Consider the following 26,006-nt stretch of genomic DNA (forward strand, 5'->3'; position numbering starts at 1 on the left):
TACATGCATATCTGTAATATTTTGTGCTTAGCTCCTAGACTGCTGGATGGGCACGTGCGATTGCTTTCAGCCTGGCAGTGACAACCCTCTATGCTATACTTTTGTCATACTTGGCCATACAGCAGAGAGAGGCTGAGACAGAGAAGCTTTTCTCCCCACTATTCCTGAAAGGTTAAAGGCTGTTCTGTGAATTCCATGCACGCCCTATGTGTATAAATACAGAGGGGAGGGGAGAGCCCAGGAGATACTCTGGACACTTGCCAGCTCCCTGGATAACTGGGTTTGCTGTAAGGGAGAGAAAGCAGGGAAAAAAAATAATAAATCTGGCCAGTGCTATGGTTATTTCCTTCTTTTTCAATTTCAGAAAGTCTGTCGCTCCCTCTGTCTCCCTCTTGCTGTATACAGTGTGTCACAGGACATTCCATCCTACTAACAGCACATTTGGATTCTTGGTTTTGTGATTTCAGTGTATTGCATGGATTTTGGATTTTGCATCAACATGCGAAACATAATTCCTATTGGGGTTCTGTTCCTTGTGGCAACTGGTGTCAGTTTTACAGGTAAGTACAAGAAAGATTAGCTGCTGGGTTATGCTGGGCAGGGAAGAGAGCATTTTAATCCCAAATCCTATTGTTTTAATTAGATGAAGTTATACAATTTTACCAATTCTCTGCTTTACAAACACAATATGATCTCCTTAAATTACCCTCATGCAATTCTATAGTATGTATCTAAGATCTAACACCTATGTTTGATCCATATATTAGTGTGTTTTAGTAAAAGTGAATGTTCAATGCATTGTAGATTATATTTGTTGAAGGTTCTGATTTCTGAACCACTACATGTATCTGTTGTCAGCATAGGTGTTAACAGTGTTTTATTTGTTATACATAATCAGACTTTATAAAGCTTTTTTTTATTTTGATATATAGATAGAATGATAGACAGACAGACAGATACAGTAAACAATATTTTTTCATTAAAAACATAAAAACAGTATTTCTTGATACCCCAGTGATGCATATCACCTTAATTTGACCTGTTGAGCTGTGAACAAAGGTCTCCCTGTGCTGAAAGCTGTTTTTAATAATATATGTTGCCTATAAATTGCATAGTGTGCGCACCTGGCACTATCCCCAGGTTCTTTCGCTAGTAGAGCAGCAAATGCGCACATAATAATATCCATGCTGCTAAAGTCAGGGATAATGTCAGGAGTGGACACTATACAATGTATCAGCTTTATATGTCTGTTTCTTATTGACTGCATCTCTACCTGAAGAAATATTTAAAAAAATAATCACTTGGCATCGGGGAGGCTATGGGGACCTTTGTTTGCTAACTAATAGGGTGCGATTAGACATTTTAAACAGAGGATATGCATACTTAATGGATCATCAATGGGTTAATCCATAAATACTACTTTCATGTTTTTTTATTTAAAAAAACATATAAGGGTTAGATTGCAAGTGGAGTGCAAAATTGCACTTTCGCAAGTGTGATATTTGCGCTACACTCAGTAATACAAGGGCATGCAAATGTGCGCTGTTATTAAGCGCAATGAGAACACGACCTCATGTTCGCATTGCATGGAAACTTTGCACATACGAGAGCATGTTTCCATATGTGTTTATATATATATGTGTATATACACATATTAACAAATAAATATATATGTGTATAAGCATATACATATATACATTAACATATAACACAGTCCCCATAAACCCCAATGTAAAGGCACTTTTCAGTTACGTTTATTTCTAACACACTACATCCCCTCACTTTTAACCCTTATAACTGTTTTGTGCAGTTTTTTTATTAAAAAATAAAGATGCTACTAATTTTTATTTTATGAAGAGAATTGTACACTTTATTTGGGGGGCAATTGGGGCACATTTTTTGTTAATTAACCAGTGTGCTGGTTATTTTAACGTGCACCCGTAAAGGGGCAAATTTGCTCCTTTACGGGTGCACGTTAAATTAGCGCTTCACTTGTAATCTACCCTATATTGTTTACTGTCCCTTTAAGCAACAGATAAAAAAAAAACTGCTACACCTGTATTGAGTATTTTGTCTGTTAGCCATATTACATTTCACTGCCCACATGAGAACGTTAGGTCTCTCAGGCTGTGCTTATTGAGGAATGTAACATTAACTAATGCTTGTTATTGAAGAGACATAACTGCCCTTACTAAACCAAAGGATATGTAAACATACATTTAAAGGGACAGTGTACTGTAAAATTATTTTTTTCTTAAGTTGTTTACAATCCCTTGTAATAACAGCTGCAGGGTTTAAAATGTAGGGGGAAATGCTCTTTTCTGTATATGTTTGTATATGAGATAGTTAATAGAACTACAACCCAATAAAATGTGATTAGCTTGCAGGGAGTGCGGGCCTCATTAGCTTATGTCTTTATATTTACACAAAACCCTCCTTATCTTATCTATCTATACACAGTGAGACCACTACTATGGACCTGATTCTATTAAACTTTCTGGTCTGGCAAGATTCTTTAAGATGCCTCGTAGGGTTGCCAACTGCTCAGGATTGACAGTGAGTTTCAAACTATGTGCCTGGTTTCCTGCTAACATAGAACCAGACATGCAAATGTTGGGGTTTTCTGGGTCCCCGCACTTCTCTCCCAAGTATCAGTTTGAGATAACGCTCAAAACATGTTTTCTTCTATGCAGACATCATTGTGCATTTGTTTTCCCATATCACTGTTATTTACTATCCTCGAACTGCACAAGCAGTTCTTGCAATGCCGGCCCCTGCAGATTCGTGGCCAATCGGCAGTTAGTAGGGGGTGTCAATCAGTCCGATCGTATAGGATCGGCGGTTTGATGTCCGCAGACTCAGAGCAGGCGGACAAGTTATGGAGCAGCGGTCTTTAGACTGCTGCTTCATAACTGCTGCTTCTGGCGAGGCTGAAGACTCGCCAGAAACACGGGTCCACAAGCTCCGTGCCGAGCTTGATAAATGGGCCTCATAGTGTTCTTTATGTGAAACAGAGACTCCTACATTACAAGGTCTAAACAACTCATTTTCTGTCTGGTAAATTAATAAAACATTTGTTATGTAGACTCAGCTGACTAATGCAGTCAATCAGAGACTGAAACTCAGATAGAGCATGCAATTTTAAGAGACTGTTATCAAGTTTACATTGATCTCTTGGAATCCTTTGTTGAAAAGCATACATAAGTAGGCTGAGGAGCAGCAAAAAGCCAGTTGGTGATTGATGGCTATGCACATACACTTCTTGTCATTTGCTCACCAGATGTGCTTAGCTAGCACCCAGTAGTGAATTACTGTTTTGGAGATGACTTTAACTATGTGTTTAAACTCTTTGCAGGGGTTAAACACTTAGTTATGTCCATGAATTAGTTAACAATAATACGTTGTATTTAATAATAAAATGTTGTAACATATTCATGTTCTTTTTGCATGCCCCTTTAAGCACAATTTTGTCTATAGGCTGGCAATGGTAACTACTCGGTTGTATTGGTATTGCTGGGCACAAGTTGGTAGAAAACTACTGATTCATATGTGCATTGGAATAGTAATGGTTTAAATTATGGTTTGCTGAATTTGATTTAAAATAAATTATCAATATAAACAAAAATATTTAAAATGAAAAAGAAACTATTTCTTAAAAACACATTTATCAACTAAGCAGTTGTGAAATAGATATGACATAGTTAAAGGGACAGTAAACTTAAAAATGATGTTATATAATTCTGTACATAGTGCAGAATTATATAACATTATCTTAGCGGCAGCTTTCAAAATCAAAAGCTTTGAGAGATTTTTGCTATCAAAGTTGCACTTACCTGGTCTCCTCTTCAGGCTCTTCTGATCGGGTCTTGGTTTTTAAAAGTGCTTTGCAGGCACGCTGTCTAATCACAGCGCGCATGATCGCGCCATTGAACTTAATGTAGCTCGCTCCCGCTCTGACCTAATCACAGTGCACTCAATTGCACCATTGAACTGAATGCAGCAGACCAGAGCGGGAGCAAGCAACATTCAGTTCAATGGTGCGATTGGGCGCGCTGTGATTAGACAGCGTGCCCGCAAATCGCTTTTGAAAACCAAGACCCAATCAGAAGAGCCTAGCGAGGAGACCAGGTAAGTGCAACTGTGATAGCAAAAATCTCTCAAAGCTTTTGATTTTGAAAGCTGCCACTAAGATAATGTTAGATAATTCTTCACTATGTGCAGAATTATATAACTTTATTTTTTAAGTTTACTGTCCCTTTAAGAAAGGCGTGTCCGTTATGCGTTTGTTTATTCTCTCTACTAGTATTACAATTTCTATGATTTTGGATAATCATTTTGGAACTTTGGACACAATTAAAGATATTTCCTATTAGGATATCATTCGGACACACCGGACACCTTTAGAGGACACCTATTAAGGATATCACCGTTCACAAGGAGTCAGGACAATCACTTGGGACTATGATTTATCATTATCAATATATTGTATAGCCACAGGTTTATTGGCTATTTCCTCATTTTTGAGGAGTGTGAGAAATTAACTTACTCTCAGCCTCTGTTTTGTCTTTGTTTTTGCTTTTATTGTGTATACAGGTAGCCCTCAGTTTACGCCAGGGTTAGGTTCCAGAAGGAATGGTTGTAAATCGAAACCGTTGTAAATTGAAACCCAGTTTATAATGTAAATCAGTGGGAAGTGAGGGAGATAGGTTCCAGACCCTTCTCAAAATTGTCATAAGTAACACCTAATACATTATTTTTAAAGCTTTGAAATGAAGACTTTGAATGCTAGACAGCATTATAAACCTAATAAAATAATCACACAACACAGAATATATAATTAAACTAAGTTAAATGAACAAAAACATTTGCTAAACAGCATTATAAACCTAATACAATAATCACACAACACAGACTTCACTTGCATTTTTCTACAAACCGTTCTTTATAAATCAGTCCAGATTGGAATGCATAGAGACAGGAAGATCTTGTTCCTTTGAAATCTGCTCGATAGCTCAGGTCTGGGTTAAACTGATTAATTTCAGCTTGCTTGGCTTTGCTGCAACACAAGCGGACAGCTCCACCTACTGGCTATTTTAATAAATGCACTGCTTCTCAATGCTTTTCAATAGCAGTCACATGACTGGAAAAAAAGGTTGTTATTCTGAAACGGTGTAAATTGAACCGTTGTAAAACGAGGGCCACCTGTATATGTATGTTAAAATAAATGTATTTCTAATCTTAATTTAAATTTTGATTTTTTTTTAGCATACATAGGTACTTAAGCCTTTATCAGGTGCTCCCTTTATTTTATATATAACTATTTTCTTTGTGTGAATGATTACAAAGATAAGATAGGGAGGTCTGCTCTCCATACCAGCTCAGTTCATTTAATTGGGTTGTGGTTACAATTAGCAGAAACATTAAGAGAAACCTAATTTTAAGTATCCTGTCCATTTAAAATAACTAATACATATCACTGATTTAAAGCAGAATAGATTCTAAGCTCTTCTGTTAATGATTTAAGTACATCATATAAGATAGGGAGGTCTGCTCTCCATACCAGCTCAGTTCATTTAATTGGGTTGTGGTTACAATTAGCAGAAACATTAAGAGAAACCCAATTTTAAGTATCCTGTCCATTTAAAATAACTAATACATATCACTGATTTAAAGCAGAATAGATTCTAAGCTCTTCTGTTAATGATTTAAGTACATCATATAAGATAACCTTTCTGTGTTTTTTTGTCATGGCTATTCTATATTTTGTTATAATGACATCAGTAAAATGGTATTATGTCAGTTTAACATATTGCATGTCAGGCCCATTTCTGCATAATCTACAAATGCATGATGAAAAAACAATACAAAAGCACTTAGGGGTAGATTTATCATAGTGCGAGCGGACGTGATACGATGTAGCATATCATGTCCGCTGCACATACGCTGTCGCAGATTTGCGGCAGCTAGCAGGGGGTGTCAATCAACCCGATCGTATTCGAGCAGGTGGACAAGATATGGAGCAGCGGTCTTTAGACCGCTGCTTCATAACTTCTGTGTCCGGTAAGCCTGTAGGCTCGCACGGAAACAGGGGCATCAAGCTCCGTACGGAGCTTGATAAATCTGCCCCTTAGTCTGAACTTCAAATGAGTGTTTTTTTATGACAAATTTCAAAGTTGTGTCTATTTCCACTCCCCCTGTATCATGTGACAGCCATCAGCCAATCACAAATGCATATACGCATATTCTATGAATTCTTGCACATGCTCACTCAGTAGGACTGAAAAAGTGTAAATATAAAAAGACTGTGCATATTTTGTTAATGGAAGTAAATTAGAAAGTAGTTTAAAAACACATGCTCTATCTGAATCATGGAAGTTTAATTTTGACGTGAGTGTCCCTTTAAGGTTATTAGTCATATATAAGGTTTTGGAATAAAGTTAACCTGTTGGCTGCCCAAAAGCTTTTCAGAACAATGTGTTTTAGTCCTTTCTGGAAGACAAGGTGTAAAAACAGATGCAGCTGGCATTTCACTGCTAAGCAGATACTCCAAACTTCAGAATTATACACAGTGATTGCTTGATAATTTATGTAACTTTTTTTTTTATACTTCTACCTAATTGGCCACATCATATTAGTTAAGATAAACATACTCAAGAGTCCTTTTAAAGAGTGTGTCGCTGGACTGCAAAATAATAAAAAAATTTATAGCAAAATTTGATTTATTTGTGTGCAGATCTTTTGCAATGTAGTTATTAAGTGTTGATTTATAATATGGACATACACAAATGAGTTTATGCCTCTTTAATCTCAGACTCCCATGATGGAAGTACGGAATATACTGCCTGTGAAGCAGATTTATAGCACCATATGTTGTTTATTATTTAAATGCACAGCCCATTTATGAACTATTTTGAGATGCACATTGCAATGTCATTACATAATATGTGAATTAAATACTACCTATTGCCTATTTTCAGCATGATATTCCAGATGTCTACATCTTACCTAGACATAGCTACCTATTGATTTATAAGTATCACTTTACTGATCAGATAGCTAAGATCAAAGCAAATGACAGTTATTTTAAAGGCATATGAGCTGCAAGTGTTTATATATTTATGATCTCTTAGTGTTCTCTTTAAAAAGATATTTATCTGTCCAAGTATGCTTGGAAGTAACCTTAAAGGGACATGAAACCCAAACGTTTTGTTTCATGATTTAGCTAGAGCATGCAATTTTAAACAGCTTTCTAATTTACTTCTATTATCAAATGTTCTTCATTCTTTTGGTATCTTTTTTTGAAAATCAGGGATGTAAGCTCAGGAGTGAGCACGAGTCTCGAGCACTAGATGGCAGCAGTTTTGTAAGAATTTTATCCATTTGCAAGAGCACTAGATGGCAGCAGTTTTGTAAGAATTTTATCCATTTGCAAGAGCACTAGATGGCAGCAGTTTTGTAAGAATGTTATCCATTTGCAAGAGCACTAGATGGCAGCAGTTTTGTAAGAATGTTATCCATTTGCAAGAGCACTAGATGGCAGCAGTTTTGTAAGAATGTTATCCATTTGCAAGAGCACTAGATGGCAGCAGTTTTGTAAGAATGTTATCCATTTGCAAGAGCACTAGATGGCAGCAGTTTTGTAAGAATGTTATCCATTTGCAAGAGCACTAGAGGGCAGCAGTTTTGTAAGAATGTTATCCATTTGCAAGAGCACTAGATGGCAGCAGTTTTGTAAGAATTTTATCCATTTGTAAGAGCACTAGATGGCAGCAGTTTTGTAAGAATGTTATCCATTTGCAAGAGCACTAGATGGCAGCAGTTTTGTAAGAATGTTATCCATTTGCAAGAGCACTAGATGGCAGCAGTTTTGTAAGAATGTTATCCATTTGCAAGAGCACTAGATGGCAGCAGTTTTGTAAGAATGTTATCCATTTGCTAGAGCACTAGATGGCAGCAGTTTTGTAAGAATGTTATCCATTTGCAAGAGCACTAGAGGACAGCAGTTTTGTAAGAATGTTATCCATTTGCAAGAGCACTAGAGGACAGCAGTTTTGTAAGAATGTTATCCATTTGCAAGAGCACTAGAGGGCAGCAGTTTGTAAGAATGTTATCCATTTGCAAGAGCACTAGATGGCAGCAGTTTTTGTAAGAATGTTATCCATTTGCAAGAGCACTAGATGGCAGCAGTTTTGTAAGAATGTTATCCATTTGCAAGAGCACTAGATGGCAGCAGTTTTGTAAGAATGTTATCCATTTGCAAGAGCACTAGATGGCAGCAGTTTTGTAAGAATGTTATCCATTTGCAAGAGCACTAGATGGCAGCAGTTTTGTAAGAATGTTATTCATTTGCAAGAGCACTAGATGGCAGCAGTTTTGTAAGAATGTTATACATATGCAAGAGCACTAGATGGCAGCAGTTTTGTAAGAATGTTATGCATTTGCAAGAGCACTAGTTGGCAGCAGTTTTGTAAGAATGTTATCCATTTGCAAGAGCACTAGATGGCAGCAGTTTTGAAAGAATGTTATCCATTTGCAAGAGCACTGGATGGCAGCGGTTTTGAAAGAATGTTATCCACTTGCAAGAGAACTGGATGGCAGCGGTTTTGAAAGAATGTTATCCACTTGCAAGAGCACTAGATAGCAGCACTATTTCCTACCATTTAGTGCACCAGATGCTACCTAGGTATCTCTTCAATACAGAATACCATGGGAACTGAGCAAATTTGATAATAGAAGTAAATTGGAAATGGTTTTAAAATGGTATAATCTGTCTGAATAACAATGAACATTTTTGGGTTTCATATCCCTTTAAAGGGACAGGAAACCCAAAAGTGTTCTTTCATGATTTGGATAGAACATACAATTTGAAACAACTTTCCAATTTACTTCCATTATCAAAGTTGCTTTGTTCTCTTATTATCCTTTGCTGAAGGAACAGCATTACACTACTGGAAGCAAGATGAACACAGCCAATCACAAAAGACAAATGTGTGCAGACACCAATTAGCAGCAGTGTAGGAAATGTGTGTATTCTTTTTCAACAAGGGATACCAAGAGAACAAAGCACATTTGAAAATAGAAGTGAATTTAAAAGTGTCTTAAAATTACATTCACTATCGGAATCATGCAAGTTTAATATTTACTTTCCTATCCCTTTAAGACGTTTCACTGTTTTCCTTACCTCCTGCTTCCTCCCTGTGTCCTTTAACTCTCCCATGTATTTCCCTTGTCATGTAAGCTCAAAGGTCCACCTGTCCCCTCCATCATTTGAAAGTATCTTCACAGCTAACAGTGAGTCCTGGGTGACACACTCTGCCCTTCACAGGTCATGTAAAAGCCTTAGATTCTTGTACCTTGTCATTTTAGACCTAATGCCACAGGGGTTGTGTAATAAGCTGGCACTTTATACATTATTAATAATAATACATATGTATATAGTTTTTATTAAAGGGACATGATATGCTAACATTTTCTATTTTGTATATGAAGCAACAAGAGTTGAAACATGTTTTGCATGAACAAAGGTTAATGAAGTTGTTTAAACTTTATGTGAAACTAAGTGCATGGCTGTCCCAGGACTTTACTGCTTATTGGACAATACAGACAACTCTCACTTAAAAAGGTTTCATTTAACACAGTAGAATCTATTTAAAATTAAAAAAGCACTGTAATGCATTTATACATTTTCTAGTTTTGATGGAATGGAGAAAAAAGATTACGTATCATGTCCCTTTAAATGACCTGTGCAAAAGTCGACTGCATAGAAATGTTGGAATTGGTACTTAGGCCTTACTCAGTAGATTATTATACAGTATAGTTCATCTGCACATCCTCCACAGAAAAGCTAAGCTACCAGTTTTTATATTGGAGCAGAGGAATCTGGGTAAGTATATGCAAATTAACCTCCTTACATTATTAACAGACATTTGAGATGTCACAAGTGATGTCTCTGTGAACCTTCATATCCATGTCCATTTGCCTATAATAACTAAAAAATAAGTTGTCATATATAATTATAATACAGCGGATCTTGGACTGAGAACTATAAACAGCAATATCCGCCATGAAAAAACAAAATGGTCAACAAAGTTAAAGAGATATAAACAACACAGTAAAACATCTGGTGTTTTGTAAATTTATTGGCAAAAAATAAGAATTTATTTTCCAGATTTTAAATTAATAATGTTTTTACTATCCCAGAAAATTTGCACATATTAATAAACGATTCCTTTTATATCAAACATAAAAAAATAAAAAAATGCAATATTTGTTTTCACTATAAACAATTTGAAAAAAATGGCAGCAACCAAAAATTATTTTAATGCAAATGTCTCTTTTTTTCTGTGGTAATTTAATAAAAAAACAACATAATTGTGCATTTTTATATAAAATTTGAAAGTAAAATACAGCTCTGCACACTTGATAAAAAAATATTTAGTACATAATTACTTGGTTTAACGCTATATAATTAAAGGGATACTAAACCCAATTATTTTCTTTCATGATTCAGATAGAGCATGGAATTTTAAGGAAATTTCAAATGTACTCCTATTATCAATTTTTCTTCGTTCACTTACTATCTTTATTTAAAAAGCAGGAATTAAAAGAGCCGGCCCATTTTAAGCTCAGTACCCTGGATAGCACTTGCTTATTGGTGGCTACATTTAGCCGCCAACAAGCAAACGTAACCCAGGTTCTGAACCAAAAATGGGCCGGCTCCCAAGCTTTACATTCTTGCTTTTTTAAATAAAGATAGCAAGAGAACGAAGAAAAAATAATAATATATAATAGTAGTAAATTAGAAAGTTGCTTAAAGCTGCATTAAAGAAAAAAATGTGGGTTTAGTGTCCCTTTAATGTAAAAGAAGGCAGCCTCCAGCAGTGAGCAAAGTGACTTTTATTTTTAAACACAGGTCAAATACAGCAACGTTTCGGGCTAACAATAAGCCCTTTCTCAAGCATGTGGGTTTAGTGTCCCTTTAATGTAACACATGCTGTACCTATCTAATGAGTGTCAATAAAGTTTATTTAACAATAATGGATATTGAACATCATTACCACACAGATATGGTTTTACTAGTGTTGTATAAAGAACTCAGCTACCTGATATGCAGTGTAGCACTGTTCAGTGATCTATAAGGGGTTCTACAATGCATGCACAGGAAGCTAGCCGTCCGATGAGGGAAACTAAACCCTATGTAAAAAATAAGGTCACTGGTAATTCTTTTAGAGAGGGGTAAACATCATTCTAATTGACTCAAACATCATAATCTATTGGAAAAAATGATTTAATTATTTTTCTACAAAATTACGCATTAAAAGTCTATGGGGATATTAGTAGATAAATCATTTGATACGTTTTTCTAAAGGATTGTGATCAAACCCATAATTATTTGATATTATTGGCGCATGTGCAGCAGGAGAGAGTTGATTGTTGTACACATGAGCTGCACATCATTTTAAAAATGGCATTAAATGAGTGGCAAGTGTATATTAATGATGAGCTACAAGGTGCACCTATGCAACCAAAGATCCAATTAAGAAAACAAGTACTGTAGTGTAGTACAGGTATAAACTAGTTACATTTCTGATTACATTTCCAAAAAGTCATCATGCATATTTTCTTTACTTTTTTTTTTAAATCTACAGAAACTTGTAAAAAAAGATTGGAATTTATATATGGAAGCTTACATGTGTCTTATACTCAAATGTGCATGCAAATAATATGTAATAAGCTGTGCCTCTAAAATGTATAAAGTAAACAAATAGTTCAACCGCACTGCCGTCTATATTCACTAAGATCAGGGCCCGCTCAAGATACTGTGCTGCCTGGGTCTGAAAATTACTGATTAGTATATCAACCTACCAGCCTGGTCGTTGACCATACTAAGCATGCCTACCTGCATGCAACCAATACTTATGCACAACTGCGCAAGTGAGAGGGAAGATAGGGAAGAGATGCGATTGTCCCAACTGAAGTGCTGTCCCTTTTCAAGTGCTGCCTGGGTCCATTGGACCCATTTGGTTCCATGGTTGAGCAGGCCCTGACTCATTTTAAAATAGATCTCCAATGAGACAAAGCTCTCTAGTGTCATTCTATTGTATGGACCTGATTCACTCAAATATAAAGTAGAAGATTTTTATTACAAAAAGTGCTTATTTTCTGCAGAAATAAAAATAATGTATCCCTGGCTCTTTAAATTCCTTAACCCTAAATCATTTATTCTTATTATTCAGTTAAAGGGACATGACACCCACATTTTTTCTTTTATGATTTAGAAAGAGAATGCAATTTTAAACATCTTTCTAATTTACTTATATTATCTAATTTGTTTTATTATCTTGATATTCTTTGCTGAAAAGCATATCTAGATATGCTCAGTAGCTGCTGATTGGTTGCTGCACATAGAAGCCTTGTGTGATTGGCTCACCATGTGCATTGCTTTTTCTTCAACTAAGAATATCTAAAAAATGAAGCAAAATAAATAATGGAAGTAAATTGTAATGTTGTTTAAATTTCTATTCTCTATCTGAATCATGAAAGAAAGATTTTGGGTTTAGTGGCCCTTTAAGTATAGTTTGGAACTAACAGGAATTCCTATGACTTCCAGCACTGGTCACGCAGCACCTTCCGCTTGTCATATGTGAGTTGTCTCACTGCTATTATTAATAATTCCTTCCTCCTAGTAATTGATTTTATGAAACTGACAAGAGCGCTGTGGGAAGATGAGGTTTTCCTTACAGTAAATGATAATATTGTTGTTAAGGTATAGCAAAGATTAAAGATTTAACCACTTTGATATTTGCTAGAGACCCTTTCTTTTATATAAAAATGTCTGACACAAGGACCTTAAAAAGCTTTTTGCAAAAATAATTTATGGTCTTTTCTAATCCACTGGCTAACATGGTGCCCATTCTCTGCATAAAAGAAACTGAAAGGTTAAAGGGACATTAAAAGCAAAATTAAACTTTAATGATACAGAACATGCAATGTTAAACTTACAAATTTACTTCTATCATCTCATTTGTTTTGTTCTCTTGGTATCCTTTTTTGAAAAGCATACCTAGGTAGGCTCAGGAGCAGGAATGCACTACCTGGAGCTAGCTGCTTATTGGTGGCTACACATATAACTTGTCATTGGCTTACATATGTTTTCAGCTAGCTCCCAGAAGTGCATTAGTGCAAGAAAAAAAAATAGGTTTCTTGTCCCTTTTAAATGGTCACGGCATTCAAAATGAATCTTTCTTGATTAAGATAGTTTAAAATGTAAAATTTCTATTTACTTCTGCTATCAAATTTACTTCTTTCTTTTAGTATCCTTTGTTGAAACATAGCTCCTTTCAATGAGAACATACTAAGGTAGGCTCAGAAGCATGCACTTTATAGCAGATGTTTGTAACAATGTTTTAGATATAGTGCTTAAGAAACGTGCACACTTCTGAGCATACTTCAGTATAATGTCATTGGAATGTTAAATATATAGTCTATTGTAATAAAAATAGTTTAATGTTGACGTTCATGTCCCTTACAATCAGCTAGATTACAAGTTGACCGTTATGAGTCAAATAGCAGCGTTGTGGCCCCTAACGCATCATTTTCCCTAACACAGCTATTACAAGTCTTCACGGTATAGGTGTACTGCAAGCCATTTAGCCTGTAACGCAACGTCAGTACTGCACACGTAATTAAGTTTTTTAATGGGATTTCCATAGCGTTGGTATAGCAAGTTTTTCTGGGAGGCTAAAAAGCAAGCATTACACTCTAAAACGACAAGATCCATAACGCCAGTAGTTATGAGTTTTACGCTACAAAGCTGTAACATAAATCTCATAACTAATGTGTTACAAAGTACACTAAACACCCATAAACTACGTATTAACCCATAAACATTGCGTCCCTTGCATTCCTATTGGCTGAAAATTTTTGAATCAGCCAATAGAATGAGAGCTGCTAAAATCCTATTGGCTGTTCAAATCAGATTGAAGAGGCCATCTGGATGAAGACTTCTCGCCTCCTGGATGAGGACTTCTCCGCCGGGATAAAGATTGTTCAAGGGGGACTTCAAAAACTGTAAGTGGATCGTCGGGGGTTAGTGTTAGGTTTTTTTAAGGTTTTTTTGGGTGGGTTTTATTTTTAGATTAGGGTTTGGGTAGCAAATGAGCTAAATGCCGTTTTAAGGGCAATCCCCATCCAAATGCCCTTTTCAGGGCAATGAGTAGCTTAGGTTTTTTTAGATAGCTTTTTTTATTTTGTGGGTTTGGGGGGGTGGGGGTTTGTAATGTTAGTGGGTATTTGTATTTTTATCACAAAAAGAGCTGATATCTTTTTAAGGGCCATTGGTAGTTTATTCTAGATTAGTTTTTTTTTTTTTTTGGGTTATTTGTTTTTTTAATGGGTATTAGAATAGGAATATTTTTTATTATTTTTGATAATTTGTTTGTTATTTTGTGTAATGTATTTTTCTAGGGGGTGTTTTTTGATGCAAAAGAGCTGTTAAACTTAGGGCAACGCCCTACAAAAGGCCCTTTTAAGGGCCCCCAAAAAGCCCTTTTAATTAAGGTCCCTTGGTAGTTTATTCTAGATTGGGCTTTTTTATTTTGGGGTGGTTTTTTTTTTCTAAAGGGTATTAGAAAAGAAATAATAATTTTTTTGGGATTTTTTTTTGTAATGGTAATTTATTTTACAGGTATGTATTTAGTTTTAAATAGGTATTATTTAGTTAATTGTACATTTAATTTAGATTTTTTTAATTATGTTAAAGTTAGGGGGTGTTAGGGTTACAGGTAGGTGAAGGGGTTAATAGTTTAATTTAGGTTGTTGCGATGTGGGGGGCTGGTGGTTTAGGGGTTAATAACTTTATTTAGTTGCGGCGATGTCGGGGGGGGCGGCGGAATAGGGGTTAATAGCTTTAACATAGTGGGTCGGCGATATAGGAAGCGGCAGATTAGGGATTAATAACTGTAGGCAGGTGTCGACGATGTCGGAGGGGGCAGATTAGGGGTGTTTAGACTCAGGGTTTATGTAAGGGTGTTAGGTTTAAACGTTATTTTTTTTTTCCCCCATAGACATCAATGGGGCTGCGTTACGGAGCTTTTCTTTCCGCGATCGCAGGTGTTAGACTTTTTTCTGACCCGCTCTACCCATTGATGTCTATGGGGAAAGCGTGCACGAGCATGTCAAAACAGCGCTTGTTTTTGGTGCCGTTTGGAGCTTAAAAACCCCATATCGCACGCACAAGCCTGTTTTTTTAAAACTTGTAATGGCAGCGCTATAGGGGATTAAATAACGCCACTTTTGTTGTGTTTGTTTATTTCCCTATAGAGCTCAAAACTCGTAATCTAGGCGAATGTAAACATTGTGCGATTTTGTGGTTTTATCAGTTTTGATGACTTGTAACAAACATGTAGATGTAAACAAAAGCTCATGCCCCATCTGTAGAAGTAATATTTCTAGTAGGGTCACAGCTGCTTAGTTGCACACCATTTGTGTAGCTTGGTAATCAAATAAAAAGCGCAACTGCCATCTCCATGAGGTAAGAAATACATAATTAAGTAAACTGGCACCACAGCTCTCCTGCAAAAGTCATCTGTAACCCGCCCTATGCAGGAACCAGCAAGGCAGAGCATAAAATCTAACCAAAAACAGATGGAGATTTAAAGGACATTATTTTAATTATATAGAAATAAAGGTTTGTGCAGTATTAATTGTGCATAGATCGGTTTACAGTAAATAACAGAAGCCATGCTCATTAGCATAACCGATAGAGCATACATTATGAACTAAAGCTGTTAGGACTGATATTAAAATATCAATAGTTTATATGCATCCCTAAACAGTAGAGTCTTTAGGGAGCGCTTGAAAGTTTGAAAAGTAGGGGAGAGTCTTATGGAGCGAGGCAGAGAGTTCCACAAAATAGGGGCCAGTCTGGAGGTCTTGTAGACAGGAATGTGAGGCCGTAAACAATAGAGGAGGAGAGAAGGAGGTCATGAGTGAAAGAGATGGGAGGGAGAGTATCTGGAAACTAGGTTGGAAATATAGGGTGGAGCAGTGTAATTGGAGTCAGGATTTTGTGTTTTATTCTGGAGGTTAGAGGAAGCCGGTGAAGGGACTGGCAGAGAGGTGCATCAGATGAGGAGCGAAGATTCGCCTGGCAGAGGCATTCATTATGGATTGTAGTGGATATAGGCTGCAGCTAGTGAGCCCGGAGAGGATGGAGTTGCAATAGTCAAGACAGGAGATGATGAGAGAATGGATTAAAGTCTTAGGCCCCAAGTTATCAAAGTCTGGTGGACCTGATCCGACCGTGCGGATCAGGTCCGTCAGACTTCGCTGAATATTCAGCATTGCACCAGCAGCTCACAAGAGCTGCTGGTGCAACGCCGCCCCTGAAGACTCGCGGCCAATCCGCCAGCAGGGGGGTGTCAATCAACCCGATCGTACTCGATCGGGTTGATTTCCGGCGATGTCTGTCCGCCTGCTCAGAGCAGGCGGACAGGTTATGGAGCAGCGGTCTTTGTGACTGCTGCTTCATAACTGCTGTTTCTGGCGAGTCTGAAGACTCGCCAGAAACAGGGGCCATCAAGCACCATCCGGAGCTTGATCAATAGAGCCCTTAGTATTGTCTTGTGTGAGGAAGTTGTGAATTTTGGTGATGTTTTTAAGGTGGAGGCAGCAGGAATTGGTCAAAGACTGGATGTGGAGAGTGAAAGAGAGATCAAGTGTGACCCCCAAGACATCGGGCATGTGGGGTTGGGGTAATGATGCAGCAGGGGAAACTGTGCCTGAGGGAGAGAGCCAGGTTTCTGTGAGAGCCAGAAGGTTGAGGGAGATGAAGAAGTGATGGATAGAAGTGAGCTTTTTGAACACAGCGCAAGAGTTCCAGAGTGCACAAGTGAAGGGGTTTTTTGTTTTAATTACAAGAGCAAATTGGATAAGGTTTCCAAATTTCTGGTGTTTAGGTCGAAGGCAAGGCATACATGGGTGGATGAGTTTAGGAAGTTGTGGGGGACCGGGATTGGGCGATATATCACCAGCAGTTAGTATGAGTAAGAGGGAGAGGAGAGTGACATAAGATGAGTTAAAGATTTGCAGTATTGAAAGTGTCTTTGGAATGTGGAGCAGGGGCAGAGAGAGAGTTTAAGAATATATGAAGTTCATGAGAGCAGAAGTGTGGTGAGGATAAAAGGGACGGGGAAGGTTGTGAGGGGGAAGGAGTAAATGAAAGGTATAGTTTATTAAACAGACGAGGTAGTGAAGAGGAACGTAATGATATGGAACATTTTGCAAAAAGGGAAACAGTGACAAACGTAAAACACAATATTACTTGCCTAGTATCTTGTCCCTTGAGGAATAATACTCTAGAGGAATAATACACTGGTGACCCTGAGATTAAATAGTGCAGTCAATGCTTTATCACATTAGAAAATTATATTATTAAACGTTCAGGAAAGTGGTGTGTTTAAAAAAGCTATTGGGACCAGCGAACCCTCTACCTCTATCTGTTTGTATCGGACTCTTCTTTTAGAATAAAAACTGACCTGTCCAGTTGTCCAGTCTGATTTAGATAAAGCTTTCTGTATACAACATTATTATATTATTGCTTCTATTTGTACCTTGAAGGCAGAGCTGAAACAGGGAGTTTACTGCTTTTTCTCATTTTAGCGAGAACTTTATCTCTGACATTAACATTTTTATTTTTACCTTTTAAATGTATTACAAATATATTACAGGTATAACAATTTTAAATCTAATTAATAAAGGGTAAGAAATGTATCAATAACTGCTTGGCCAGTACAGGGGCATTTAAATGTAGAAGAGACATGTTTTGTTTTTTGTTTCTTTAGTGAGGGGAAATAATTATACAGTTTCACAAGCATTCGGTTCAGGGGTGGTCCTAGGGCCACTTTTTCTTCTACTAAAATCTTTGTTTTTTCTATTATCTGCCTTCTCCTATTTTATCTCCCTCCTTGTCCTGCCATTTGGGACGGTAGTCTTTGTCTAGTCTGGGAGATCAATGCTCAAACCGTGAGGGTGTTCTGACAATAGACAGACAGATTATCTTTTAAACATAAAAGTTTCATGCCGTTGACAGAGGTAGGACGGAATGTTATCCTTGTTTTTTTCTGCTGGTATTTAATAAATGTGTCAACCTTGTTACAACTCCTTGACAATGAGGGGTCCTTATTTATTCTTTTTTTCTGTCCCTCCCTTAGCTGCAGATCCAGCCAGCAATCTCCATGGACATCCAGAAAGAAATGAGATTTGTAGTGAACACATAAAACTTCACCAACGCCTAGATACTATACAGGAGGTATAAGTTTTCATTAAAATGTAGTGGGGTTCAATCTAAATTATAATTTATTTTATTGATAAACAATCACCATTTGTAGTGTACGCACACTAGAGTTAAGCAAAATATATTTTAAATGAGGGGCTTCTCATCAGATGTTGCTGTGCTATGCTGATCACAAAAGGAGCATGATAGAAGCTCTATTTCTCAGGTGTGACATCACTGTGGACATTACAGTGCATTAAGTGATAAGGCTGGAAAAGATAGTCCAAAAAATATATAAATAATTAAACAGATTGGGTTGGCATAGGGCGTTGTGAATATTTGATAGTCTGAAGTTTAAATAGGAAAACTGATAAACTAAATGGGTAAATGTGGTTTATGTTGGCCTCACATTGACATCTAGTGGCTGCGCGCTAGTATCACTTCCTTCCTATAGCTACAGTCTTTACACAAAGTTGGAAAGAACTTTTGGCTAAATTGAATTTAAAATTTGATGGCAGATATAAAACATATGCCTACAATATTAGGTAATTGACTTAATCTTGTATATAGGCTATTCTAGATATATTTGCATTTATTTAAACTTTAGTTAAAATGTTTACCATTGTCCCTAACATATTAAGATGAGATCCCAACCATAGTGTTACCAAGTTGAGGATATTATGAATATAAAAATTTATTACTTCTCAGGAATATGATCATGTCCGCAATGTTGTAATGAACATAATATGACCTCTAGGCTTTTCCTATGCAATCAACTGTGCAAAAACCCGTTAGATCCCAAAAATATTTTAACCTTAACTGTAGCTCTAACCCAGGGTTTTCAAACCTGTCCTGCTGAGGCCTCCCTAAAAGGCCAGATTTACCGATTATCTGAACTTGAGCACAGGTGAAATAATCAGCTGATTAGTAAACATGGTTATTAACCTGCTCTCACCTAAGGAAATCCTGATCATTTGTCCTGTTACGGAGAGCTTGAGGATAGGTTTGAAAACCAGTGGTCTAGCCCTAATACCGCAATGTATTTTATTCATCCACCTCTTAGCAACATCGTTGACCTACAATTAATGTCATGGGCAGCAAGATCTCAGTATATGCATGATTTCCACTCATGACATCACAGCACAATGGATACCACTAAGATGAAATCTCCTTAAAGGGACACTGAACCCAATGTTTTTCTTTTGTGATTCAGAGAGCATGACATTTTAATCAACTTTCTAATTTACTCCTATTATCACGTTTTCTTTATTCTCAAGGTATCTTTATTTGAAATGCAAGAATGTAAGTTTAGATGCCGGCCCATTTTTTGTGAACAACGTGGGTTGTCCTTGCTGATTGGTGGATAAATTCATCCACCAATAAAAAAAAAGTGCTGTCCAGAGTATGAACCAAGAAAAAAAGCTTAGATGCCTTCTTTTTCAAATAAAGATAGCAAGAGAACGAAGAAAAATTGATAATAGGAATAAATTAGAAAGTTGTTTAAAATGGCATGCTCTATCTGAATCACAAAATAAAAAATTTGGGTTCAGTGTCCCTATAAGCAAATGGTCTTATAGATGCACCTTCTACCATATGCAGAGTTCTCTCCATTAACACATGTAATGCAAAAGGACAAAAAGATTTGAGCTTAAAAACTGGAACTACACGTTTACTTAAAATAGTATGTGCTTGTATGTATTGTTTTGTAAAACTGCGTCATAGAATAACATAGGAAATGTAGAAATTTGAATGGTTAGAGACTTGAAAGGATTGTTGAAGAGGCATTCTTTGTCTGATATTTTAAAATTACCATTACATTTTACATCTTTTTTTTTTCTAGAGCGTGGAGAAAACAGTAGAATACCTTTATTCGGAGGTGAACTCACTAGTTGAAAATATAGCAGGAGCATCATGGGCTCTACCCTCATCTCCTGGGGTTCCTATTGTGGACATATTTGAGGATGGTATGTAAATGTATTGGGAGTGTTCCTTAGTCCTTTCCTGCACAAACACAATACATTGGTGTAACATTTATAGGGTACATTTTCTGCACAATGATAAATGCCAGAGGATAAGAAACTGTACCCATGGGGCTAAACATAAAATCTTACATTAAATCAGAATACAAGAGATTGCATATGGTTTCCTAACAGTCTTCTCACATCCATGAAGAGAAAACAATAATGCTGGAGACAAGACCTCTGTATGGTAAGTAATGCCTCTCTTCATTGTCCCCCATCTTGCCCACAGAAACAATGTTCTATGAGGATATTAAAATCATATGTTCCAATGTTAGCATGTAAATATCTGGCACAAGGAGACAGGGCCTGGCTGATTCATGTAGTGCTTATCCATCCCATGTTTTGAGATATGATGTTGATTTGGTAGCTCTGTCCCACTCTCCCTTCCCTTTTAATGTCACATTTTCACAATGTGAAACCTGAGATCATCCAGCCTCAACTCTATCACTGGAATGCCTGACCTTGCCCATGACCCAAGCTGACATTTCCCTGGCTCTGCACCTTGTCTGTTCTGAACCAACCCTTTCCTGGCAAGATTCTACCACTGAGTAGTCCTGACTCCAATCCAAGCCTCCTGGACCAGCATTCTAGTTAGGAAATGATGGAAGGTATACCCATGGGATAAGTTAGATGGATCCAGGAGTGGAATTGTGATGACCAAGGCCGTGTCAAGCAAAGTCAGGGAATTTCTAGGTGAAGTTTGCATTAAGTGTAACTGGTCCTAAGTTTCTTCAAGGAAAACACAGAAGAAAAAAAGAAGGAAGGTGGACAGCAGAGTAGAGACACATATTAAGAAAACCCACAAATGAAGTACGACTAGAGATCTGCAAAATTATATTTAGGGAGTTCTAAAGTCTATGTTTTCACATCAACATGAGTGTTAAAGGCCCATGTATGTTTACAGCAGTATGACACATAAAATTGCATGTGCATTCAGTTTACACCCATAGCCAAAGCTATTATTTATATATGAGTTTTCAAAGGTAAATTGCAGGAATTACAACCAATATCTCTAAAAAATAAAACACGCATCCGCCCGCACAAAATAACGAAAAAACACGTAACTAACCTCCCGCAATAAATAAGTAAAAAACACATAACCGCCCGCACGAAGTAGAACAAAAAAAAAAAACTAACCTCCCGCACGAAGTATTAAACACCAAAACCGCCAACCCCCACATCACAAAATAATAAAGTAATTAACCCCTAATCCACAAATAACATATATAAAATATTAACCCCTTAACCGCCAACTCCCCACATCGCAATAAACATAATTAACCCCTAAACCAACAAACCCCCACATCGCAATAAATATAATTAACTTATTAACCCCTAAACTGACAAACCCCCACATCGAAATAAACCTAATTAACTCCTAAACCACCAACCCCCACAAATCTAAAATTACAAAAAATAAAAAGTCTAACATTACAGAAAAAAATAAACAAAATTATCAAAAATTAAACCTAATCCCTATAAAAAAGCCCCCCCCAAAATAAAAGCACCCCCTAAACTACCAATAGCCCTTAAAAGGGCCTTTTGTAGGACATTGCCCCAAGTTAAACAGCTCTTTTACATTTAAAATTTTACGAAATCCCCCCTAACCGTAAAAAAAAAACCCACCCACCAAACCCCCAAAATAAAAAATAAAAATAAACACTAAAAACCTAAACTACCCATTGCCCCTAAAGGGGCATTTGTATAGGCATTGCCCTTAAAAGAGCAATCAGCTCTTTTACTGCCCTTAAAAAGGCAATCGGCTTCGGCTCTTTTCCAGCCCATAAAATCCCTAATCTTAAAAATACAAAAAAAAATTAAAAAAATCCTAACACTAAGCCCCAAATAGGTACTCACCGTTCCTGAAGTCTAGCAGAGAAGGTCTTCTTCCAGGCGGCTCTATCATCTTCTATCTTCATCCGCAGTGAAGTCGGCACGGTGTGGAGGTGCGGTGCTGGCTTCCCCGATGCGTGAAGTGGCGGTCCTCAGCGGCGTGGAGGCTCCTCTTCATGCGATCGTCCATCGGACACTGAAGATTGAATGCAAGGTACCCCATATTTATTGGGGTTCCTCGCATTCCTATTGGCTGAAATTTTGAAATCAGAAAATAGGATGAGAGCTAAAATCTTATTGGCTGATTTGAAAAGCCAATAGGATTTCAATAGCTCTAATCCTATTGGCCAATTTCAAAATTTCAGCCCATAGGAATGCAAGGTGCCCCAAATTGATTGCGATACCTTGCATTCAATCTTCAGTGTACAGCAGATATCGGGTGAAGAGGAGCCTCCATGCCACCGAGGACCACCACTGATCCACGCATCGGGAAGCCATCTGGAAGAAGACCTTCTCTGCCAGACTTCAGGAACGGCGAGTACCTATTTGGGGCTTAGTCTTAGGCTTTTTTTTTTTTAGATTAGGGTTCTTTAGCCTGGAAAATAGCTGATTGCCCTTTTAAAGGGCAATGTCCATACGAATGCCCCTTTAGGGGCAATGGGTAGTTTAGTTTTTTTGTGTGTTAGGCTTTTTATTTTGGGGGGTTTGGTGGGTGGGGGATTTTACTGTTAGGGGGTAATTTGTCATTTGTGTAAGTAAAAGAGCTGTTTAACTTATGGCAATGCCCTACAAAAAGCCATTTTAAGGGCTATTCGTAGTTTAGTATTAGATTGGGGGGGGGTTATTTTGGGGGGGATTTTTTATTTTTATAGGGGTATTAGTTTAGGTTTAAATGTAACTTTAATTTGGGGGTTTGTATTTTTTTAAACATAGACTGCCCTATGGGTAGCCTAATCGCCTAGTAAATATAAATGCATTTAAGATTTGTTATTTAAAGGGACAAGAAACACCTTGTAATTGTAAGTCTTGAAAACTTAAAGGACCACTAAATACAGTGTAATTGAATAACTGACAAATACACGATAAAAAGACAATACAATAGCACTTACTTTGAAATAAAAATGAGTAGCAGAATATTTTCTATCAAATTTCAATGTTAGTCCAATTTTCCCTCCCACGTTATCATGTGACAGCCATTAGGCAATCACAAATTCATATACTGGTCACTTTTGCACATGCTCAGTAGGTGCTGGAGTCTCAGGAATTGTGCATATAAAAAATATGCACATTTTAATAATACATTATATATTCAAGACAGTATATTGCAAAGATATTTTATTTTTTTTAATTGCATTCTTTATCTGAATCATGAAACTTTAATTTTGACTTAGCAACCTTTTAAATTACAGGGAAAGTTTTTTTTGTTTTTTTTGTTTACTACATGACAAACATTTTATAACACAATCTCAAAGTACTGTCCTTTTAACTTTTTTTTTTTTTTTTTAGAAATATATTTAATATATTGTCAAAATGAGACATGTACAAAATTTTATAAAGGTCAATTTTCATTTGAGACATTTTTAAAGGGACACTGTACCCAAAAATTTTCTTTTGTGATTCAGATTGAGCATGAAATTTTAAGCAACTTTCTAATTTACTCCTATTATCAAATTTTCTTCTTTCTCTTGGTATCTTTATTTGAAATGCAAGAATGTAAGTTTAGATGCCGGCCCATTTTTGGTGAACAACCTGGGTTGTCCTTGCTGATTGGTGGATAAATTCATCCACCAATAAAAACGTGCTGTCCAGAGTACTGAAACCAAAAAAAAAGCTTAGATGCCTTCTTTTTCAAATAATGATAGCAAGAGAACGAAGAAAAATTGATAATAGGAGTAAATTAGAAAGTTGCTTAAAATTGCATGCTCTTTCTGAATTACTAAAGAAAATTTTTGGGTACAGTGTCCCTTTAAGTTTTATTCATTACCGTTTGCTTCTCATGTGAGGTCTCCCCAGGCTAAAACTATCTCTTGTACAGCATTTATGTTGCAAAGAGTATTAAAATTGTATGCTTAGGCTATTTAGCCCCAAAAACTGCTTATATGTATGTCCCTTTAAAAAGACGTTAACACCTCTTGCTTTTGGGTAAAATTTGTGCTTTGTCCCACATTCCCTAGAGAGGCCTAATAGCAAATGCTTCAGATAAAATGGCTGGTTTAAAACATTTTGCAGCATTTTGAAAACCTGTTTTGCTTTATGGCTTCTCTAGGGAGCATGGGACAAAATACATTTTTTTACATAAAAGCCAGAGGTTTTTCAAGCTTGATTTCAGTCAGTCAGTCAGGGGAGCTGCAAACACAGCAGTATTTCAATATGTCTCTGCACTTAATTTAATCAGTTAACTTACTTACAGATCCTGAAATTCTGGTCTTTCTGCTTTGAACTCCACCTATTTGTGTTCCAAGTGTCTGAATTTGCAATAACGTGCATGAGATTTACATGCCACGTTGTAGTTTAGTTTTCCATTTAGGGCACTGCACTGACCTCCGGTTTAGCAAACCAAATACTGCGCCCAGAACAAATATTTTAATTAGAAATTTCTTCCAACATTTTTATTATTGCTAATCCCATATTTTTGTTATCTAAGACAATGAATTGCCAGCAAAACGTTAACTATTTAACCGTTTGGCGGTCCTTTGCTTAGCAATGATTTGCTTTGTAGTCATTTGGCAGCCATGGGTTAGAAATAAAAATACAAATTGGCCAAACATGACACACGGGGAACTGGAACACTCAGCAGATTTTTGTACCATTATAAAAAAAAATATATTGAAAACAGAATCTGAAAAATAAACCAGCAAGGGTTAAATGTTAGTCTTAAGAGGTAAAATATAACAGGAATGGTGATAGATGCAATGACTCTGGTATTATAAAGTATATCAATTCTATCTTGTGTTTTACAGATTCCAGATGAAGAATTGTTTGAACCATAAAGTCTTCCCCTTGCTACACACGTTTTATGTATTTTTTTTTATATGCACTTTGTTAATGTTGAAATAAATTTTATTTTAATAAACTGGGAGCCTGTGCTCTGACATTATGCAACAACTTGTTTGACGCATAAAAAAACACTAACGTACAGTTTTATATGTGGAGACATAAAAAGCGATGATTCTGTGTTGCTGTACATATCACGCTAGCAATTTTATTTTTTTGCAGAGGTTGCAATAAGTTAGGAATACAAGAGATAATTCTTTCTTGAATAAAAAAATTTTCTATGTAATTATTTCATTCTTAAAAACGTATTTCTCTGTGCTTTAAAAACAAACACTTTATGCATGTGGGTTTGGCATTTTCCACCAATACAGAGGTAGGGTTTGCCCTAATTATTATCAGGTATTTGTAGAACGCCAACAGATTCCGCAGCGCTGAAAAAAATCTAATCTAATCTTATCAGCCTGTAAACGCTGTATCCCTGCAGAAACAAGCATTTCCTGTGTGTTAGAATAAGGATCAAAAAGAGAGAATGTTTATTGAGCTTTAGGTATAAATTCTGCTCGTTTAGCACTGCTATTCTTTCCTGCCTTTTTGTTTGTCTGGATCCATTACAGCAAATGCCTATTTGTTCATCAGCTGTTTTTTTATTGTATATACTGCTGTATATCCTGAAAATATAAATATACAAAAATACCTAACACAACATAAAGTATATTTTAAAGCACAATAAAATGGTAATGTCATAGTAACACATCCATCATTAAAACTAATTCTACTGTGCTGGAAAAGAAAATTACTTTGTTCTCATATTTGTGTGTTTTATTCCTATCCACCAATAGGGTTGTTTTTTTGTTTAAAGCAATTTATCTAAATAAACTGCACAA

General features: G+C 36.5%; 1 protein-coding gene across 1 annotated transcript; it reads left to right on the forward strand.

Moving 5' to 3' along the window:
- Nucleotides 1-230: 230 nt before the first annotated feature.
- Nucleotides 231-25,918, forward strand: LOC128639879 (placenta-specific protein 9). The gene is made up of 4 exons (XM_053692105.1): nt 231-560; nt 18,213-18,310; nt 20,115-20,238; nt 25,089-25,918. The coding sequence occupies exons 1-4, from the start codon at nt 476-478 to the stop codon at nt 25,097-25,099; spliced, it is 318 nt and encodes a 105-aa protein (XP_053548080.1). The 5' UTR covers nt 231-475; the 3' UTR covers nt 25,100-25,918.
- The last annotated feature ends 88 nt before the right edge of the window (nt 25,919-26,006 follow it).

Source organism: Bombina bombina, chromosome 9 (genome assembly GCF_027579735.1).
Source record: "Bombina bombina isolate aBomBom1 chromosome 9, aBomBom1.pri, whole genome shotgun sequence".
Classification (NCBI taxonomy): Eukaryota; Metazoa; Chordata; class Amphibia; order Anura; family Bombinatoridae; genus Bombina; species Bombina bombina.